General features: G+C 46.7%; 1 protein-coding gene across 1 annotated transcript; it reads left to right on the top strand.

Moving 5' to 3' along the window:
• The first annotated feature begins 336 nt into the window (after window positions 1-336).
• On the top strand, window positions 337-16,060 carry LOC116453327 (myosin heavy chain, skeletal muscle, adult-like). Its single transcript, XM_032128626.1, has 38 exons — window positions 337-566; window positions 655-798; window positions 890-1,046; window positions 3,004-3,031; window positions 3,130-3,244; window positions 3,330-3,422; window positions 3,552-3,615; window positions 3,712-3,810; window positions 3,917-4,020; window positions 4,120-4,258; window positions 4,900-5,018; window positions 5,112-5,261; window positions 5,841-6,011; window positions 6,794-7,103; window positions 7,255-7,322; window positions 7,574-7,661; window positions 7,756-7,873; window positions 8,194-8,317; window positions 8,404-8,540; window positions 8,645-8,900; window positions 9,708-9,950; window positions 10,056-10,232; window positions 10,318-10,463; window positions 10,551-10,641; window positions 10,730-11,119; window positions 11,272-11,398; window positions 11,576-11,694; window positions 12,155-12,351; window positions 12,714-12,897; window positions 12,984-13,149; window positions 13,321-13,445; window positions 13,594-13,902; window positions 14,004-14,207; window positions 14,475-14,600; window positions 14,695-14,865; window positions 14,953-15,057; window positions 15,200-15,295; window positions 15,884-16,060. Exons 1-38 carry the CDS (start codon window positions 360-362, stop codon window positions 16,037-16,039), a joined length of 5,823 nt encoding a protein of 1,940 aa, XP_031984517.1. The 5' UTR covers window positions 337-359; the 3' UTR covers window positions 16,040-16,060.
• Window positions 16,061-17,198: the final 1,138 nt, after the last annotated feature.

The raw sequence follows: 17,198 nt of genomic DNA, 5'->3' as shown, positions 1-17,198 counted from the left end.
TTGGGTTTTTTTTAATTTTATAGTAGAATAAAAAGGTTCCTTGAACATAATTCATATTCTCAAATATGACACTACAATCCATAAAGCCAAAGCAGAGTATCATAAGACACAAATAAAAGAAATTTTTACAAGGTTATTCTATATTATTCAAGGATGAAACAATATCTTTCTCTGCTGAGTTTAAATCATTAAACAAAAGGAAGGTAAATTTACTTAGTTTTAGCAATTCTATTATGTGCTAAATTTTAAAGCATTAGAAGAGCTGTCCTTGGAAGCAAGGTACATTATTGATCTATTCATGTTACATTTCTTTTCTCCCACAGGGTTCTTTGCTGATGTGCCTTCAGTAAAGTGCAGACATGGCTTCTCCAGATGCTGAGTTGGCTGTTTTTGGGGAAGCAGCTCCTTACCTCCGAAAGTCGGAAAAGGAGAGAATTGAGGCCCAGAACAAACCTTTTGATGCCAAGACATCTGTCTTTGTGGCTCATCCCAAAGAATCTTTTGTGAAAGGCAGAATTGAGAGCAGGGAATCTGGCAAAGTTACTGTCAAAACTGAAGCAGGCGAGGTGAGTCAAAAACAAGACTGAAGGACAACATTTGATCCCTACTGTGAGCTTTTAGGTGATACATGTGGATCTTTTGTTTTCTTGGCAGACCCTGACTGTGAAGGAAGATCAAATCTTCGCCATGAACCCTCCCAAGTATGATAAAATCGAGGACATGGCCATGATGACCCACCTCCACGAACCCGCTGTGCTGTACAACCTCAAAGAGCGTTACGCAGCCTGGATGATCTACGTAAGTGGCAGCAGCAGCTTCCTTTGGGCAGCGGCAGGAAGTGCTGGGCCAGGCTCAGGGGAAGCCAACGTGCTGTGTCCCTTCCTTGCAGACCTACTCGGGTCTCTTCTGCGTCACCGTCAACCCCTACAAATGGCTGCCGGTGTACAACCCGGAGGTGGTGTTGGCCTACCGAGGCAAGAAGCGCCAGGAGGCCCCTCCACACATCTTCTCCATCTCTGACAATGCCTATCAGTTCATGCTGACTGGTGAGTTACTTGGTTTTCTTTAAAATCGCTTGGCTGTGAATACTCACGAAGGAGAAAAAGCCTTTTCACTGCAATGTAGTTCAATTTAACGGTGTTGTGAAGGTGCATGCTCATTTGTCATTGGAAATGATGAAGACTTTCCCTTGGTTGAAGAGGATCAGGTTAGAGATCATTTAGTCAAACCTGACATCCACAAGTTCATCCTGATGGGATGCATCTGCAAGTGCTGAGGGAACTGGAGGACATCGTATCTTGGCCTCTCTCATTCATCTTGGAATGGCCATGGCAGTCAAGAGACATGTGTATGAGGACTGGAAGAAAGCAAATGTCACAAGTCTTCAAAAAGAGCAAAAAGGAAGATCCAAGGAACTACAGGCCTGTCAGCCTCACCTTAATCCCTGGAAAGGTGGTGGAATGGCTCATCCTGGAGGCCATCTCTAAGAAAGCAGAATACAAGAAGTTGATCAGGAATAGTCAGCAGGGATTCACCAAAAGGAAATCATGCTTAACCAATCTGATTTCATTCTACAATGGGACAACTGCATGGAGACATGAGGGGAAAGCAGTGGATATTGTCTACCTGGACTTCAGCAAGGGTTTTGACACTGTTTCTCATTATATCCTCATAGGCAAAGTCAGGGAGTGAGGGCTGGACAAGTGGATAGTGAGGTGGATTGAGTAGTGTCTGAACATCAGGTCTCAGAGGGCTTTGATAGGGCTTGTTCTGGGCCTTCAACTGTTCAACATTTTTTTAAATAATCTGGGAGTGATGAAAATATTTCTGATTTGACTAGGTTTTCAGGTCAGTAAAAATGAAGCCTAATAGTGAAGAATTTCAGGGGGACTTTATTACATTAAGTTCTTATTCAGTGATGTTGCAACGAATTTTTGTGAACAAGAGTGTAAAAGAAATGCCACTGGGGAAAAAACCCTCAATGCTGAGAACTTTTATAAGTACCTTCTAATACTGCTTCAAAATTTTGTCTCAAGGATCGTAAGTCTACAAAATAAAAAGCTGAAACCTGGAGATCAGATCTTCTGAGTAAGAAATAGAGACCAAAACAGAAAGCATTATGATGTCATGGTTGTAACACAAGGGGTATCTGCACCTGGTGTGCTGTATGCATTTTCAGGCTTCCTTCTTCACAAAAATAATGTAGTAAAATGCAACAGGTCAGAGGAAGATGAAAAGGTTTCCCAAAGGTAGGACAGGCTGCACTGGTAACTATAGAAAGAAGATTATTATTACTTTATAAAATTATGTATGGCAAGGAGAAGATGAATAGACAAGACAAAGGACATGATGAAACAAGCTCCAGGAACATTTTTTTCCTTCATCATTAAGTGCTTCAAAAATAGAGCACAACAATGGAACACAAAAAGAAGAGAGCATGAGTTAAGAAAGCAACCAGACAAAATTGTGGGAAACAAACTCAGCTCAAGCTGTTGAAAAGAGAAACATTAACTCTACCTCTGGAAGTACCAAAATTTCAGTATTATAGAGCATGGCAGACCATGCTGGTAAATACACATTTATGATGTTTCTGTGATTTAATTTCAGCAACAATCAACTGGCCAACAACATAAAAACCATGTAGAGGGGCTTATGGACTGATCAGGAGTGGTCGATCCTATGTAATAAAGTTTATGAGAAGCACTTGCTGCAGTTCACTTCAGCTTACTGATAGACCATTTAATCAGTAACTCTGCAAAACTGATCCTTAGTTGGAAGAATTTTCATAAACAAAATGGACAGCTTGACATGAAGGGAATATTCAGAAAAAGAAGTGCATGTGTGTGATACCTGACAGCACGTCAGGGTTGAGATATCAGCTTCCCAGCTGCAGCTAGGAACATTAAAATATTCAAAATGGGTGAAGGCATCTGGGTTTATGAAATGAAATAGCTGCCTATTGCTGGTGCATTAATAATCTCTTCTTTTCTGCCTTTTTCACAGATCGGGAGAACCAGTCCATCCTGATCACGTACGTACAGCCCCTGCGCGGGTCCCTGCAGGGCTGCCCGGTGCCAGGGGACCTCCTGCCTGACCACGCACCCTCTGCTTCTCTCTTGGCTCTGACAGCGGAGAATCCGGTGCCGGGAAGACTGTGAACACAAAGCGTGTCATCCAGTACTTTGCAACAATTGCAGCCAGTGGAGAGAAGAAGAAGGAGGAGCAGACATCAGGCAAAATGCAGGTGAGTTGGGAAGAACAGACTGAACATGTGGCCTGTCATTGCCCTGTCAACTAAACACAGTCACTGAATAATTCTCTCCCTGCAGGGAACGCTTGAGGATCAAATCATCAGCGCCAACCCACTGCTGGAGGCCTTTGGAAACGCCAAGACCGTGAGGAACGACAACTCCTCACGCTTTGTAAGTGGTTGCTTTGTGTAAAATCTCTCCCCCCACTGGTAAGATACATGGTGCCTGAGCAGTTCTTCATGCAAAGGAGATGCCAGCAGAACACATCCAGGCTGACCTGCTGCTGCTTCTGCTTAACAGGGCAAATTCATCAGAATCCACTTTGGTGCCACAGGCAAGCTGGCTTCTGCTGACATTGAAACTTGTAAGAGATTCTCCTGGACTGCTCCCATCCCTTCCCAAATTCCCACCTCCATGTACATTGCCACAAGTGCCTAACTCTTTCTACCTCCCTGGGCAGATCTGCTGGAGAAGTCCAGAGTCACTTTCCAGCTCAAGGCGGAAAGAAGCTACCACATCTTTTATCAGATCACGTCCAACAAGAAGCCGGAGCTAATTGGTAGGAAGGAGCACTAACTTTTTTTGAGGGGGATCACTGAGGTACAGTTCCCTTTCTCACCTGATTGGCAAAAGTAAGCCTATGCCTTGCCTCTTCCTACTTTCAGAAATGCTCCTTGTTACCACCAACCCTTATGATTATCACTTTGTGAGTCAAGGGGAGGTCACTGTTCCCAGCATTGATGACCAGGAGGAGCTCATGGCTACAGATGTAAGTAACACAGCAAAAAGTTACCTACTGGGCATGTTTCAAGGGTGACATCTCTGACACACTAAGGATACAGTTGTGAATTCATTATTTTGATTGCAGAGTGCCATTGACATCCTGGGCTTCACTCCAGACGAGAAAACAGCCATCTACAAGCTGACAGGGGCTGTCATGCACTATGGGAACCTGAAGTTCAAGCAGAAACAACGAGAGGAGCAGGCAGAGCCTGATGGCACAGAAGGTAATCAGCAAATTCAGGGACTGATTTGTTCCAAGCCCTTCTCTGCCTCCAGAGGCGGTATGTTAGCCTCCAAAGCACACTGCAGTTGGCCTGACTCTCCACATAAAACATTGAGAATACCATTTCTGCACCTGGTCCCTCTAGCTGCAGAGGTGCTTTCCTAGTCATGGGAAGTTCCATTATTCTACCCAATGGTGGCTCCCCAAACACATGCTGCCTGAAAGCAGGAACTTCAATTTCAGCACAGGATCTCTCTCTCTCTCTCTCTCTCTCAAACCTCCAAACACTAAGACACCCTGATGGGCAATTTGTTTTTGGTGAAATAAATCCTGCAAGCTGTGCTACCCAGAAATCCGCTTCCCACAGGAAAAGAATGTGCCTTGCCTTATGTATTACTAGAGGCTTTTGTTGTTCTTCTGGGAAATTCCAGGTTCAAGCTCTTCCTATCCAAGCCATACCTGTTCTTGCTTTCCAAGAAGACCATCACCAGTGTCCAGAATTTGCATTCCTTCCCAGGCCTACTGTGTGGGATGAGATAAATGTTCTTCCATTCCTAGACCATGGAGAGCAGAGTTGTTCACATCACCTGAATTCTAGAGATTGACTGTAATTAATGCTTTTCTCTCTCTCCCCACATCTAGTGGCTGACAAGGCTGCCTACCTAACGGGCCTTAACTCAGCCGAGTTTCTCAAGGCCTTGTGTTACCCCCGCGTCAAGGTTGGGAATGAGTTCGTGACCAAAGGTCAAAACGTGGAACAGGTAACATCTGACAGTTGAAAATGCACGGCTTGAAGGAGTAGGTGTGCATTTTTCGTTAACCCTCAGAGGTAACTCCAGTCCTGTCTGCTCTAGGTGAACAATGCAGTGGGTGCCCTGGCAAAGGCTGTCTATGAGAAGATGTTCTTGTGGATGGTTGTTCGCATCAACCAACAGCTGGATACGAAGCAGCCCAGGCAGTACTTCATTGGTGTCCTGGACATTGCTGGCTTTGAGATCTTTGATGTAAGGAGCAAGGATTTGACACCACAGTCAAGCGATAGGCAAGGAGGAGTCATGAGGACTCAGAAACACATAGAGGACTAAGGCTCACACAGCTATGGGCCACAGGGGTGGATGCTCTTGGAAAAGCCAGGGAAAGGCAGTGGTCTGGGCAAGTTCACAGCATGTTTCCTGTGCTGTGAATGCAGTGATGCTGCAAGGACTTCTGTGTCAGAGCACAGAAACCCCCAGATTATTGATCTGAGGCCAGAGAAATTCTTGGGTGGGACACTGAGGAGGTTTCTACTGTCCAGGAGGTCAGAGAACTGACACAATGGAGCTACTGAGCTTGCCAAAGGATTTGCTGTTGAGAAGCACAGTGAAAAAGAATTGTAACTTTTGGCTTGATTTACGAAGTCATAATTAAAAAGTCCTTTGAGGACAGTGAGTGTTACAGTAGAAGCCCTGCTAAGGAAACACATGCGGGTACAGTAGGGCTGGGACTGGTGTTCCAACTGCAAACAGCCTTAGGAGAATGCCAGCAAAGGCCTGTGTGTTTTGGCACACCTTGAGAACCTGTGCACGTTTCTTTGCTTTGGGCAGTTCAACAGCTTTGAGCAGCTGTGCATCAACTTCACCAATGAGAAACTGCAACAGTTCTTCAACCACCACATGTTCGTGCTGGAGCAGGAGGAGTACAAGAAGGAGGGAATTGAATGGACATTCATTGACTTTGGCATGGACCTGGCTGCCTGCATTGAGCTCATTGAGAAGGTACCTTTCCCATGCAAGTATACAATATCTGTTGGAATCCTGTGATGTTTCTAAGGCACAGTCATCCCAGAAAGAACTCACAGCCAGACATGTAGTGTCAGTTAAGCAAAGTGTTTTGCACTGAAATTTAGTTTAGTCTGGGAAAGAGAAATGGGGAACTGCACATGTGTGTCATCAGTCTGCATCATCCGGTCTTTGAGCATGGAAAAGTAGCCTGGACTCCCACCAATAGACTTCTAAAACAAACACAGATTCAGCCTCCTTTTATTCCTTCTCCAAAGCATGAAATCCAAAGTCCACAGACAAATTTGGGAAATCAATATCATATCACCTGACCTCCCCAAACTACGGAGTCCCTTGTAGCTCTTTTCCCCATTATTTTGCTCTTTACCACTGCTCCCACCAATTCTACAACCATTTCTCATGTGAACTGGACAGATGTTCCTACCCATTCCATGATGATAGGCTTCAGGGGGGCAAGGGACGGCAGAAATGAAATCCTTGACTGAGAACAACTCCTGGTAAAACTAGGCTTTCATCCAGGCTGAGATGCTGCCAACAGCACAACCAGCCTTTGATGTTCATAGCACAGGCTTCTTGTCATTGTCACAGAGTCACAGAATGGTTTGGGTTGGAAGGGACCATAAAGAACATCTTGTTCCAATCCCCTGCCATGAGGAGGGACTCCTTCCACTAGACCAGACAGGTGAACATCCCATCCACAGTGATATTGAACATTTCCATTATCACCTTTCCTTGTCACTTCTTGTGATTTCTCCCAGCCCATGGGCATCTTCTCCATCCTGGAAGAGGAGTGCATGTTCCCCAAGGCAACTGACACCTCTTTCAAGAACAAGCTCTATGACCAGCACCTGGGCAAGTCCAGCAACTTCCAGAAGCCCAAGCCTGCCAAAGGCAAGGCTGAGGCCCACTTCTCCCTGGTGCACTATGCTGGCATAGTGGACTACAACATCACTAACTGGCTGGAGAAGAACAAGGACCCTCTGAATGAAACTGTCATTGGGCTGTACCAGAAATCATCTGTGAAGACCCTGGCTTTACTCTTTGCCAACTATGGTGGAGCAGATGCAGGTCAGTTTTGTGGAAATTGTATTTTCAATGTGGGACAAAGTTTTCTCAGAACTGAAGCTTCAAACACTAGAAATATAAAGTGGCTTTGTGTTCTGTAGTATCCAATATATATTGTCCATACTATTACACTTTTTTTTTCTTTGATTTGCAGAGGGTGGTGGCAAGAAGGGAGGCAAGAAGAAGGGTTCTTCTTTCCAGACTGTCTCAGCTCTCTTCAGGGTAAGAGCAGAATTCATTTCCTCATTTAAATACCCACTGAAATAACATAGGAGTTCAGTGACATTGCAGTCAGAAGACAGGTCTGTAATTCACTAGATGACTCTGATTCATATTTATATAATTTTACACCAACTTAATTATGCATTTCCTATAGTGCAAGACACAAAAAGACTTAGGTTTTTTATGCACATCATAGATAAACATAAGGTTCTTACTAGATTTTATCTGAACTTTTCCTTCTAATCTCACAGGAGAATTTAAACAAGCTGATGGCTAACTTGAGAAGCACTCACCCCCATTTTGTGCGGTGCATCATCCCAAATGAAACTAAAACACCTGGTAAGGCAATCCAAGGGGAGGAAAGCTTGAGCAGCAGAAGCTCTTCTCCTGAGTGTCAAACAGCAGGGTAGTCACTAATGGTGGTATTTGTCAGGTGCCATGGAGCATGAGCTGGTGCTGCATCAGCTGCGCTGTAACGGCGTGCTGGAAGGGATCAGGATTTGCAGGAAAGGGTTCCCCAGCAGAGTCCTCTACGCTGACTTCAAACAGAGGTGAGAGCTCTGTACCTTTCTGCTCATTACGACCAAGCTGAAGAGCCTGATCATCTTAACAATCTTTACATTTTACATTGTCATATTTTACTTGGAATTTATGATTTATTTTATGCTGATTGTGAGGATTCACATGGACTCTGAGTTAATTGTATGAAAGGTTCTTGCACTCTCTTGCACTTTCAAGACTTGCACTGTCTTGAAAAAATGCACTTTCTAATACATGATATTATTCAGATATTGCTGAGTAGGCTGTGAGGTTCAATCACAGTGGTGGTTTCAGAACTATCAATTTCTTAATGTTCTGCTTTCGCCTACAGATACAGAGTACTTAATGCCAGTGCTATTCCAGATGGTCAGTTCATGGATAACAAGAAGGCTTCAGAGAAGCTTCTTGGGTCCATTGATATTGACCACACCCAATACAGATTTGGTCACACCAAGGTAGAATGAAGTTCTGTATTTAAATACAGTGTGTCCCAGTCATGCATTACCCAACACTGATGTACTACAATCTTGCCTTTCTCAAGGTGTTCTTCAAAGCTGGACTGATAGGTGTGCTGGAGGAGATGAGAGATGAGAAACTGGCAGAGATTATGACCATGATACAAGCCAGGTCCAGAGGCTTCCTGATGAGAGTGGAGTACCAGAGAATGGTGGAGAGAAGGTTGATACTTCTCACTTATTTGTTGTGTTCTAATGGTAGTTGGCTAATTAAGTCTAAATTCACCAAATGCAGGATATTCAATAACCATGTGGATTTCATTTCAGAGAGTCCGTCTTCTGCATCCAGTACAACGTCCGTGCATTCATGAATGTCAAACACTGGCCATGGATGAAGCTGTTCTTCAAGATCAAGCCCTTGCTGAAGAGTGCAGAGTCTGAGAAGGAGATGGCCAACATGAAACAAGAGTTTGAGAAAACCAAGGAAGAGCTTGCAAAGTCTGAGGCAAAGCGGAAGGAGCTGGAGGAGAAAATGGTGGCCCTGGTGCAGGAGAAAAATGACCTGCAGCTCCAAGTGCAGGCTGTGAGTATCACTGTTCATTTTTCCCTGGAAAAAGAATGATATACTATCAGAATGCTTCTTGTCCTGCACAGAGACTCACAGGAATTAATGGGTGGTAGAAAACAGTCTAAATCCCACACTCTGAGGCACTCTAATGTTGAATAAACAGGCACTAGCAAGGGCATAATGAGACTCCTGGCAGCCCTACATGGCACTCACCATTACTGCTATATGAGGAAAGAGCCAAGTAACATCAGACAAAATGTACTGAACATCAGAGAACTCAGAGCTGGAATGCAAATATCTCAACTTTCAAAGCAGTGCTTCTAACATAGTAAAAGCAAACCTGAGAAACACCCACTTTTACTTCGAACTCATTAGGAAAAGGCAGTTTCACCAAAGAAAACAAATCTTTTTCAAATAAAGTATTCTCACAAAGCTTCTATTGCTCAAATACTTTGAGGTTAACAAGTCAATAAAACAGAAGAAGGTATTGAATATTTTTCCATGAGAAAAATACTCCAAGCCTTTGTTCCCGCTGAAGTTAGAAATTGAAGTAACCCCTGTTCTATTCTGCTTGTGTTTGCATGAGGCATTCTCATAGATAAGTGCCCTGGGAGACATGTTTAGAAGACACAAAAACTTTGGAATAAATATTGATTCCAAATGACAAGGTTTCCCAGTAGACACCATTCAAGATCCTTCTCTTGCTGGAGTTGAAGATCAGCTTCAGCTGCTACTTTTAAACCCACCTACTCTGTGATTAAAAAAGGCAGAGAAGAGAAACTTCAAAACATTAAAAGCCATAAAATTCTGTCTCCCCACCAGGAAGCAGATAGCTTAGCTGATGCTGAGGAAAGATGTGACCAGCTCATCAAAACCAAAATCCAGCTGGAAGCCAAAATTAAGGACTTAACTGAAAGGGTTGAGGATGAAGAGGAAATTAATGCTGAGCTGACAGCCAAGAAGAGGAAACTGGAAGATGAATGTTCAGAGCTGAAGAAAGATATTGATGACCTTGAGCTAACACTGGCCAAGGTGGAGAAGGAAAAACACGCCACCGAAAACAAGGTATGAGGCAGAACCTGTCACTCGCACTCCAGAAAAGAGCCCAGTCCTATTACAGGACTTCTATATCTACTTCCTTTATTTACACTTCCTCCCTTCTTCTCAAAGGTGAAAAACCTGACGGAGGAGATGTCAGCCCTGGACGAGACCATCGCCAAGCTGACAAAAGAGAAGAAAGCCCTCCAAGAGGCCCATCAGCAAACCCTGGATGACCTGCAGGTAGAGGAGGACAAAGTCAATACACTGACCAAAGCCAAGACCAAGCTGGAGCAGCAAGTGGACGATGTAAGCACACAGATGTAGAGCGGGAACAGCACAGGTATGGAGTCTGACCTGGCTGGGAGAGCACTGATGGTCTTGTTGTGTTTAGCTGGAAGGGTCCCTGGAGCAAGAGAAGAAACTGCGCATGGACCTGGAGAGAGCTAAGAGGAAACTGGAAGGAGACCTGAAGCTGGCCCAGGACAGCATCATGGATTTGGAGAATGATAAGCAGCAGCTGGAGGAGAAACTGAAGAAGTAAGTGTGGCTGTGGGACACCTGAGTGCTGGGCTGGAGCACTTGTGTTTTTTCTTTGAGCTCTAACACGGTTCACTTTGCCCAAAGGAAAGATTTTGAAATCAGCCAGATCCAGAGCAAGATCGAGGATGAACAAGCCCTGGGCATGCAACTTCAGAAGAAGATCAAGGAGCTGCAGGCAAGTCTCTGTTCCTTCCCCTCCCTTGCTCAGGCTCAGCTCAGGCAGGAGGAGGGCACGGGTGTGAAGGGTCCCTGCTGTTCTCCAGGCCCGTATTGAGGAGCTGGAGGAGGAGATTGAGGCAGAGCGAACCTCTCGCGCTAAAGCAGAGAAGCATCGGGCTGACCTGTCGAGGGAGCTGGAGGAGATCAGCGAGCGCCTGGAAGAAGCAGGAGGGGCGACAGCAGCTCAGATTGAGATGAACAAGAAGCGCGAGGCAGAATTCCAGAAGATGCGCCGTGACCTGGAAGAGGCCACGCTGCAGCACGAAGCCACGGCTGCCGCCCTGCGCAAGAAGCACGCGGACAGCACCGCTGAGCTGGGGGAGCAGATCGACAACCTGCAACGCGTGAAGCAGAAGCTGGAGAAGGAGAAGAGTGAGCTGAAGATGGAGATTGATGACTTGGCCAGCAACATGGAGTCTGTCTCCAAGGCCAAGGTATGCAGATGCAGGAGAACATGCTCACAGGGCCAAGGTGTGGCACAAAAGCTGCCTCTTCCAGACACATTCCCACAAACAAAATCCCCACTGTGACAATCAGGCAGAGTGCACTCCATCATCTCTTCTCCCTTCCTGTGTCTGTTCTCTAGGCCAACCTGGAGAAGATGTGCCGCACCCTGGAAGATCAGCTGAGTGAGATTAAAACAAAGGAGGAGCAGAATCAGCGCATGATCAACGACCTCAATACGCAAAGAGCTCGCCTGCAGACAGAGTCAGGTGAGACACCCTCATCCCCAAAGTGCAATGTCAGGACCTGCACGCCCTGAGCAAGCCAGAGGGTGCAAGGCAGCAACTGGTAGAAGCTCTCCGGGCCATTGCTGGTTACGTGGCTTTAGAGGCTGAAGGTGTCCCAGGAGGAATAGTGTGCTTCCTTTTCTCCCTTTCCCTTCCCAGGTGAATATTCACGCCAGGTGGAGGAGAAAGATGCTCTGATTTCTCAGCTGTCTAGGGGCAAGCAAGGATTTACCCAACAGATTGAGGAACTCAAGAGACATCTAGAAGAAGAAATTAAGGTCTGGAAGTACCCTACTGTCCACAGCCTACATCACCCCTAAAAGAGAATCCTGTTTGACAGTAGACTGCTTCAATGTTCTTTCCCCAAGCACACATAGGACTGGAGGGAATAGCACTAATGCACAATCCCCCCCACCCTTCAACTAGAGAGGGAAGGAAGCAGGATGCTTTAGGTGCTGGAGGAAGTCATCCACAAGGCTTCCATGAGATTCTGATGATCCCCTCTAGGACAGGATTCAAGCACACATGTCAGAACATATACACAAAGAGCACATTCCTGTCCCCAGAGGAGCTGTCACTAATGTGTCCTGATGCTCCAGAATGTGTCAATGTGGGCTTCACCAGCTCCAAGCTCTACATTTGCCCAATGAGAGTTTCATTCCAATTTCACTGTCAAATTAACAGTCAAGATTCATTTCAAGACAAGTACTCAAGTTACCAAACCCATTGTCCCCACAGGCCAAGAACGCCCTGGCCCATGCCCTGCAGTCCGCTCGCCACGACTGTGACTTGCTCCGGGAACAATATGAGGAGGAGCAGGAGGCCAAGGGGGAGCTGCAGCGCGCCCTGTCCAAGGCCAACAGCGAAGTGGCCCAGTGGAGAACCAAATACGAGACGGACGCGATTCAGCGCACGGAGGAGCTCGAGGAGGCCAAGTACGTGGGAAGCAGGATGGCAAATGATGGGAGAAACTGGTCAAGGGAAATTGGAATCTCTGAGAGTGGGTTAACACAAGAATGGGATGAAGGCAAGGATATACTGTCTTTGTAAATAAAGGGGAGAGAGGAAGGGAAAGACAGAGTGTAGATTGGAAGAGAAAACATAGGCTTTAGGGCTAGAAGTGCAAAGATAGGCCTAAATGTCCGTAGATGATCGGACCCAGCAAAGGATAGATCATTTCAGATCTCTGAAAAGCGCTTGGCACAAAATCCCCAAAGTGATGAACTGGCCTCTCATGACAGTATAGAACTCACGCCCTTCCAAGTTCTAACGTGGCACTGTGCTTCTCTCCTCCCAGGAAGAAGCTGGCACAGCGCCTGCAGGATGCAGAGGAACATGTTGAGGCTGTCAATGCCAAATGTGCCTCCCTGGAAAAGACAAAGCAGAGGCTGCAGAATGAAGTGGAGGACCTGATGATTGACGTGGAGAGAACCAATGCTGCCTGCGCTGCTCTGGATAAGAAGCAGAAGAACTTTGACAAGGTCTTTTGGCCTCCAGCACCAGGACTCCTGGCCAGAGCATTCCCCCATGACTGCCACATCCCTACTCACACCCCGTTTCTCTTCAGATCCTGGCAGAATGGAAGCAGAAGTATGAGGAAACGCAGGCTGAGCTGGAGGCCTCGCAGAAGGAGTCGCGCTCCCTGAGCACGGAGCTGTTCAAGATGAAGAATGCCTATGAGGAGTCCTTGGACCACCTGGAAACAATGAAGCGGGAGAACAAGAACCTGCAGCGTAAGTCCCTGGCCCTCTGCTCCTCACTGGGCTTTCTCACTATCAGCCATTACCACCATTGTTCATGGGTCTGTGCCTGCAGGTCTGCAAAGATGCCTGTCACCTTGGTGGGACAGGGCCCTTGCCATTCTGCTCTGTGCCTGACCATGCCAATGATCCTTGTTTCCACAGAGGAGATTTCTGACCTCACGGAGCAGATTGCTGAGGGAGGAAAGGCAATTCATGAGCTGGAGAAAATCAAGAAGCAGATTGAGCAGGAGAAATCTGAACTGCAAGCCTCCCTGGAGGAAGCTGAGGTACATACAATGCTAATAAATGGTGTCCCCACCAAGAGTATGGGTGTAGTTCTTTGGAGAGACAGCAGGAAAGCAAGCCAACCTTTCATGTGGAACTGCATGAAAGACGACTTAGAAAGTAAGACACTGTTCATGCTGCACTGTGCAGGCCTCCCTGGAACATGAGGAGGGGAAGATCCTGCGCCTGCAGCTTGAGCTCAACCAAGTGAAGTCTGAGATTGACAGGAAGATAGCAGAGAAAGATGAGGAGATTGACCAGATGAAGAGAAACCACCTCAGAATTGTGGAGTCCATGCAGAGCACGCTGGATGCTGAGATCAGGAGCAGGAATGAAGCCCTGAGGCTGAAGAAGAAGATGGAGGGAGACCTGAATGAAATGGAGATCCAGCTGAGCCATGCCAACCGTGTGGCTGCAGAGGCACAGAAGAACCTGAGAAACACCCAGGCAGTGCTCAAGGTCTGTTCAGCAAAGCTACAGAAGGAGAAATGAGATCCCTGACATTTTTGCCATGGAAGCGAACACTGACACCTGGTAATTTCTCTTGCCTCTCTTTCCAGGATACTCAGATCCATCTGGATGATGCTCTCAGGACACAGGAGGACCTGAAGGAGCAGGTGGCCATGGTGGAGCGCAGGGCAAACCTGCTGCAGGCTGAAGTTGAGGAGCTGCGGGCAGCCCTGGAGCAGACGGAGCGGTCGAGGAAATTGGCTGAGCAGGAGCTTCTGGATGCCACTGAACGTGCACAGCTCCTCCATACCCAGGTCAGGCGCTGCTGGAAATTGTTCCCATTCACAAGGGATAACAAAGAATTTGATTGTTATATATCTTGTAAGTGATTACTGCGTAAACATTTGAAGAAGTGTGCTCCAGTATGTCCCCTCCTGCCAGCCCCCAATGTCTGGTTTACCGTTCTGCTGCTAAAGAAGTCTCTTGCATTAAAGACCTTCCTAAACCCTACCCACACTTTCAGGCCTTGATGTGGAAGCATTTGGTCTGACAGTAGGAATCCTGTCTTTCCTGTTGCACAGAACACCAGCTTGATCAACACTAAGAAGAAGCTGGAAACAGACATTTCCCAGATCCAGAGTGAAATGGAGGATACCATCCAGGAAGCCCGCAATGCTGAGGAGAAGGCCAAGAAGGCCATCACGGATGTGAGTTGGACATTCCTGGCATTGCTGATGGTGAATGTCCTGTCCCCCAAATATCTGCAGCCCCAAAATGGCTTTGCCCCTTTGCTCTGATCAGGCGGCCATGATGGCAGAAGAGCTGAAGAAGGAGCAGGACACCAGTGCCCACCTGGAGAGGATGAAGAAGAACCTGGACCAGACGGTGAAGGACCTGCAGCACCGTCTGGAAGAGGCCGAGCAGCTGGCACTGAAGGGAGGGAAGAAGCAGATCCAGAAGCTGGAGGCCAGGGTGTGTAGGGCTGGGGTTGTGGGTGAGTGAGGCTGTCCTTGGAGAGACATTGCCAGGGAAGCTGCAGGGATGGGCTTGTCCTTGCAGGTGCGGGAGCTGGAAGGGGAGGTTGATGCTGAGCAGAAGCGCAGCGCTGAAGCCGTGAAGGGTGTGCGCAAGTACGAGCGGAGGGTGAAGGAACTGACCTACCAGGTAAGGCAGGAGGTCTCCTGCTCTGACAGGGTTTGCTCACAGCAAGCCACATTTTGCACACACCATCGCCAAGGGCAATTGTTAATCCTGTGTGATGCAGCACCAAGAATTGACTCTCTTTCCTCTTTGACAACCACTTTAGTCTGAGGAAGACAGGAAGAATGTCCTCAGGCTGCAGGATCTGGTGGACAAGCTGCAAATGAAAGTGAAATCCTACAAGAGACAAGCTGAGGAGGCTGTAAGTATTGCTTGGAGAGTGGGCTAAGGCCACATTCCATTGGGGCAGGACACACATTGAATGAGGCTGAATACCAGGAGAGGGCATGAAAGAAACTCCCGAGACACAACAGCCTTGGCCACAGTGTTTTGGTATCGTGTCATGAGGCCTTGGTGAGCTCTGGGCACCCTTCAGTCAGGGACATTCATTAAGGGAAGTTCTGCAGCCTGTTTCACACAGGAGGCCAGAGTAAACAAAGGTGGGGCCACACCCACTGACTGGCAAGTTCCTGCATCTGTGCCAATAATCAGCAGCAGAAGGCTTCAGGGTCTTCCCAACCCTGTAACTCACACAGGCAAGTAGTCATAGAATAAGTACAGAAATGACAAATCCAAGGGGTGAGAAATTGCTCCTCATGTGTGACACAGTCCTGGTGAAGCTTGTCCCAGTAGGGTCCTGAAAAGGGGAGGATGAGGAGCTCTGTGTGAGGCTGATGTGTGAGCAGTGGTGGGAGGGGGATGGAGATTTGCAGCCCCATAAGGCTGAGGTGCAGCAGGAGCAAAACCTCTGCCCTGGGCTCCTCACCCCTGACTCCCTCTCCCCACACAGGAGGAGCTGTCCAACGTCAACCTGTCCAAGTTCCGCAAGATCCAGCACGAGCTGGAGGAAGCCGAGGAGCGGGCTGACATTGCAGAGTCACAGGTCAACAAGCTCCGAGTGAAGAGCCGGGAGTTTCATGGCAAGAAGATAGAAGAGGAAGAGTGAAAATGTCATTTGGCAGCAAAGTGACCTGAGGGCAGCACAAAATGTGAACCCTCTGTCACTTCCTTCTGCAAAAGTTTTTCTTTTTAACCATTTTAATGTCTAGAGAATAAATCCCATAGATTCTTTTGTGTGCATACCATGAGCATTACTTCTTTTTTATTTCTGGTTTTATTGCTTACATCCTTATTTCCATTAGTCTTTGGTCACAGTTTTGCCTTATAACCTCTATGTCACAATGAAGCTTTTTGTCATGTAGTTCCTGACTACTTATCCCTTTTTTTTTTTTTAGCGACTGAGGTGTGAATAGAAAACTAACATCCCATGAAGAGAAATCAAGGACAATAATTCCTGATTGTGACTCCTGCAAGCCCTTCGTACTGGTATACCCCAGACAATATCTTTTGTTATATTCATCCATATGGCACCTCAGCACTTTCTAGCTTGCAGTTATCAGGTGTGAGCTGCTCATTTTGCTGGCCTCTGTTTGAGAGAGATTTATAGAATGCCAATAACCCAAAGAGCTCATGTTTTTTTGTGAAGCTGACAGAAGGTAGTCTTTAGTCTCCACTATTTTTACTTCTTGAATTTAATTAGAAGACCATGAAGAATATCACATCCCCTTAAATTAAAACTGGAGAAGGTTGGTGACAGTTCTGTGACAATTCCTTTAGTTCTATAAATTAGACCAGTGTCCACAAAAGCTGAATTTCTGCCACACTACTTTCTGAAACACTGCCCTGTCTTGGGGAATTTTTCTTTCCTGATGAGAAAGATCAGCTGTTCAATGTGGTGTTTTCCTTACTAGTATTGTAGAAACTCAAAACCCCCACCAGGAGCTTCTCTCACAAGCCTATGGCAAGAGAGGTCAGAGCAAACAGTGAGCAGGGAAGAGACAGCCTGCAGTAGTCCATCAGTGAAAGGAAAACACAGTTCATTAGTAGCTGTCGTTTCCTGTCTAGACTACTGATTTTCCATTCAGTGTGCAGAAGAAGCAATAAAGAAGATGGGCAATTAAATGGCAGATTCTGAGCCTGAGCAGAGATCCACATAAACTGGCAATGAAGACTTGAGTGCAGGGGGAGAAAGTTACCATGTTCAGTCCCAGGCCCTGCCTCCTAGGGCAGAGTACACTGCCACAGCTGCAGATTTTGAATTCCCA

Source organism: Corvus moneduloides, chromosome 19 (assembly GCF_009650955.1).
Source record: "Corvus moneduloides isolate bCorMon1 chromosome 19, bCorMon1.pri, whole genome shotgun sequence".
Lineage (NCBI taxonomy): Eukaryota > Metazoa > Chordata > Aves > Passeriformes > Corvidae > Corvus > Corvus moneduloides.
Note: the sequence above shows the minus strand (reverse complement) of the source record. Positions and strands in the feature narration are given on the sequence as shown.

What these genes read in the sequence shown, in the direction of transcription:
- LOC116453327 (XM_032128626.1), top strand. Translation starts at nt 360, where the DNA reads ATGGCTTCTCCAGATGCTGAGTTGGCTGTTTTTGGGGAAGCAGCTCCT. An exon ending in CTGGCTTTGAGATCTTTGAT is followed by an intron (nt 5,262 to 5,840) that starts GTAAGGAGCAAG and finishes TGCTTTGGGCAG; the next exon opens with TTCAACAGCTTTGAGCAGCT. An exon ending in TACGCTGACTTCAAACAGAG is followed by an intron (nt 7,874 to 8,193) that starts GTGAGAGCTCTG and finishes TTTCGCCTACAG; the next exon opens with ATACAGAGTACTTAATGCCA.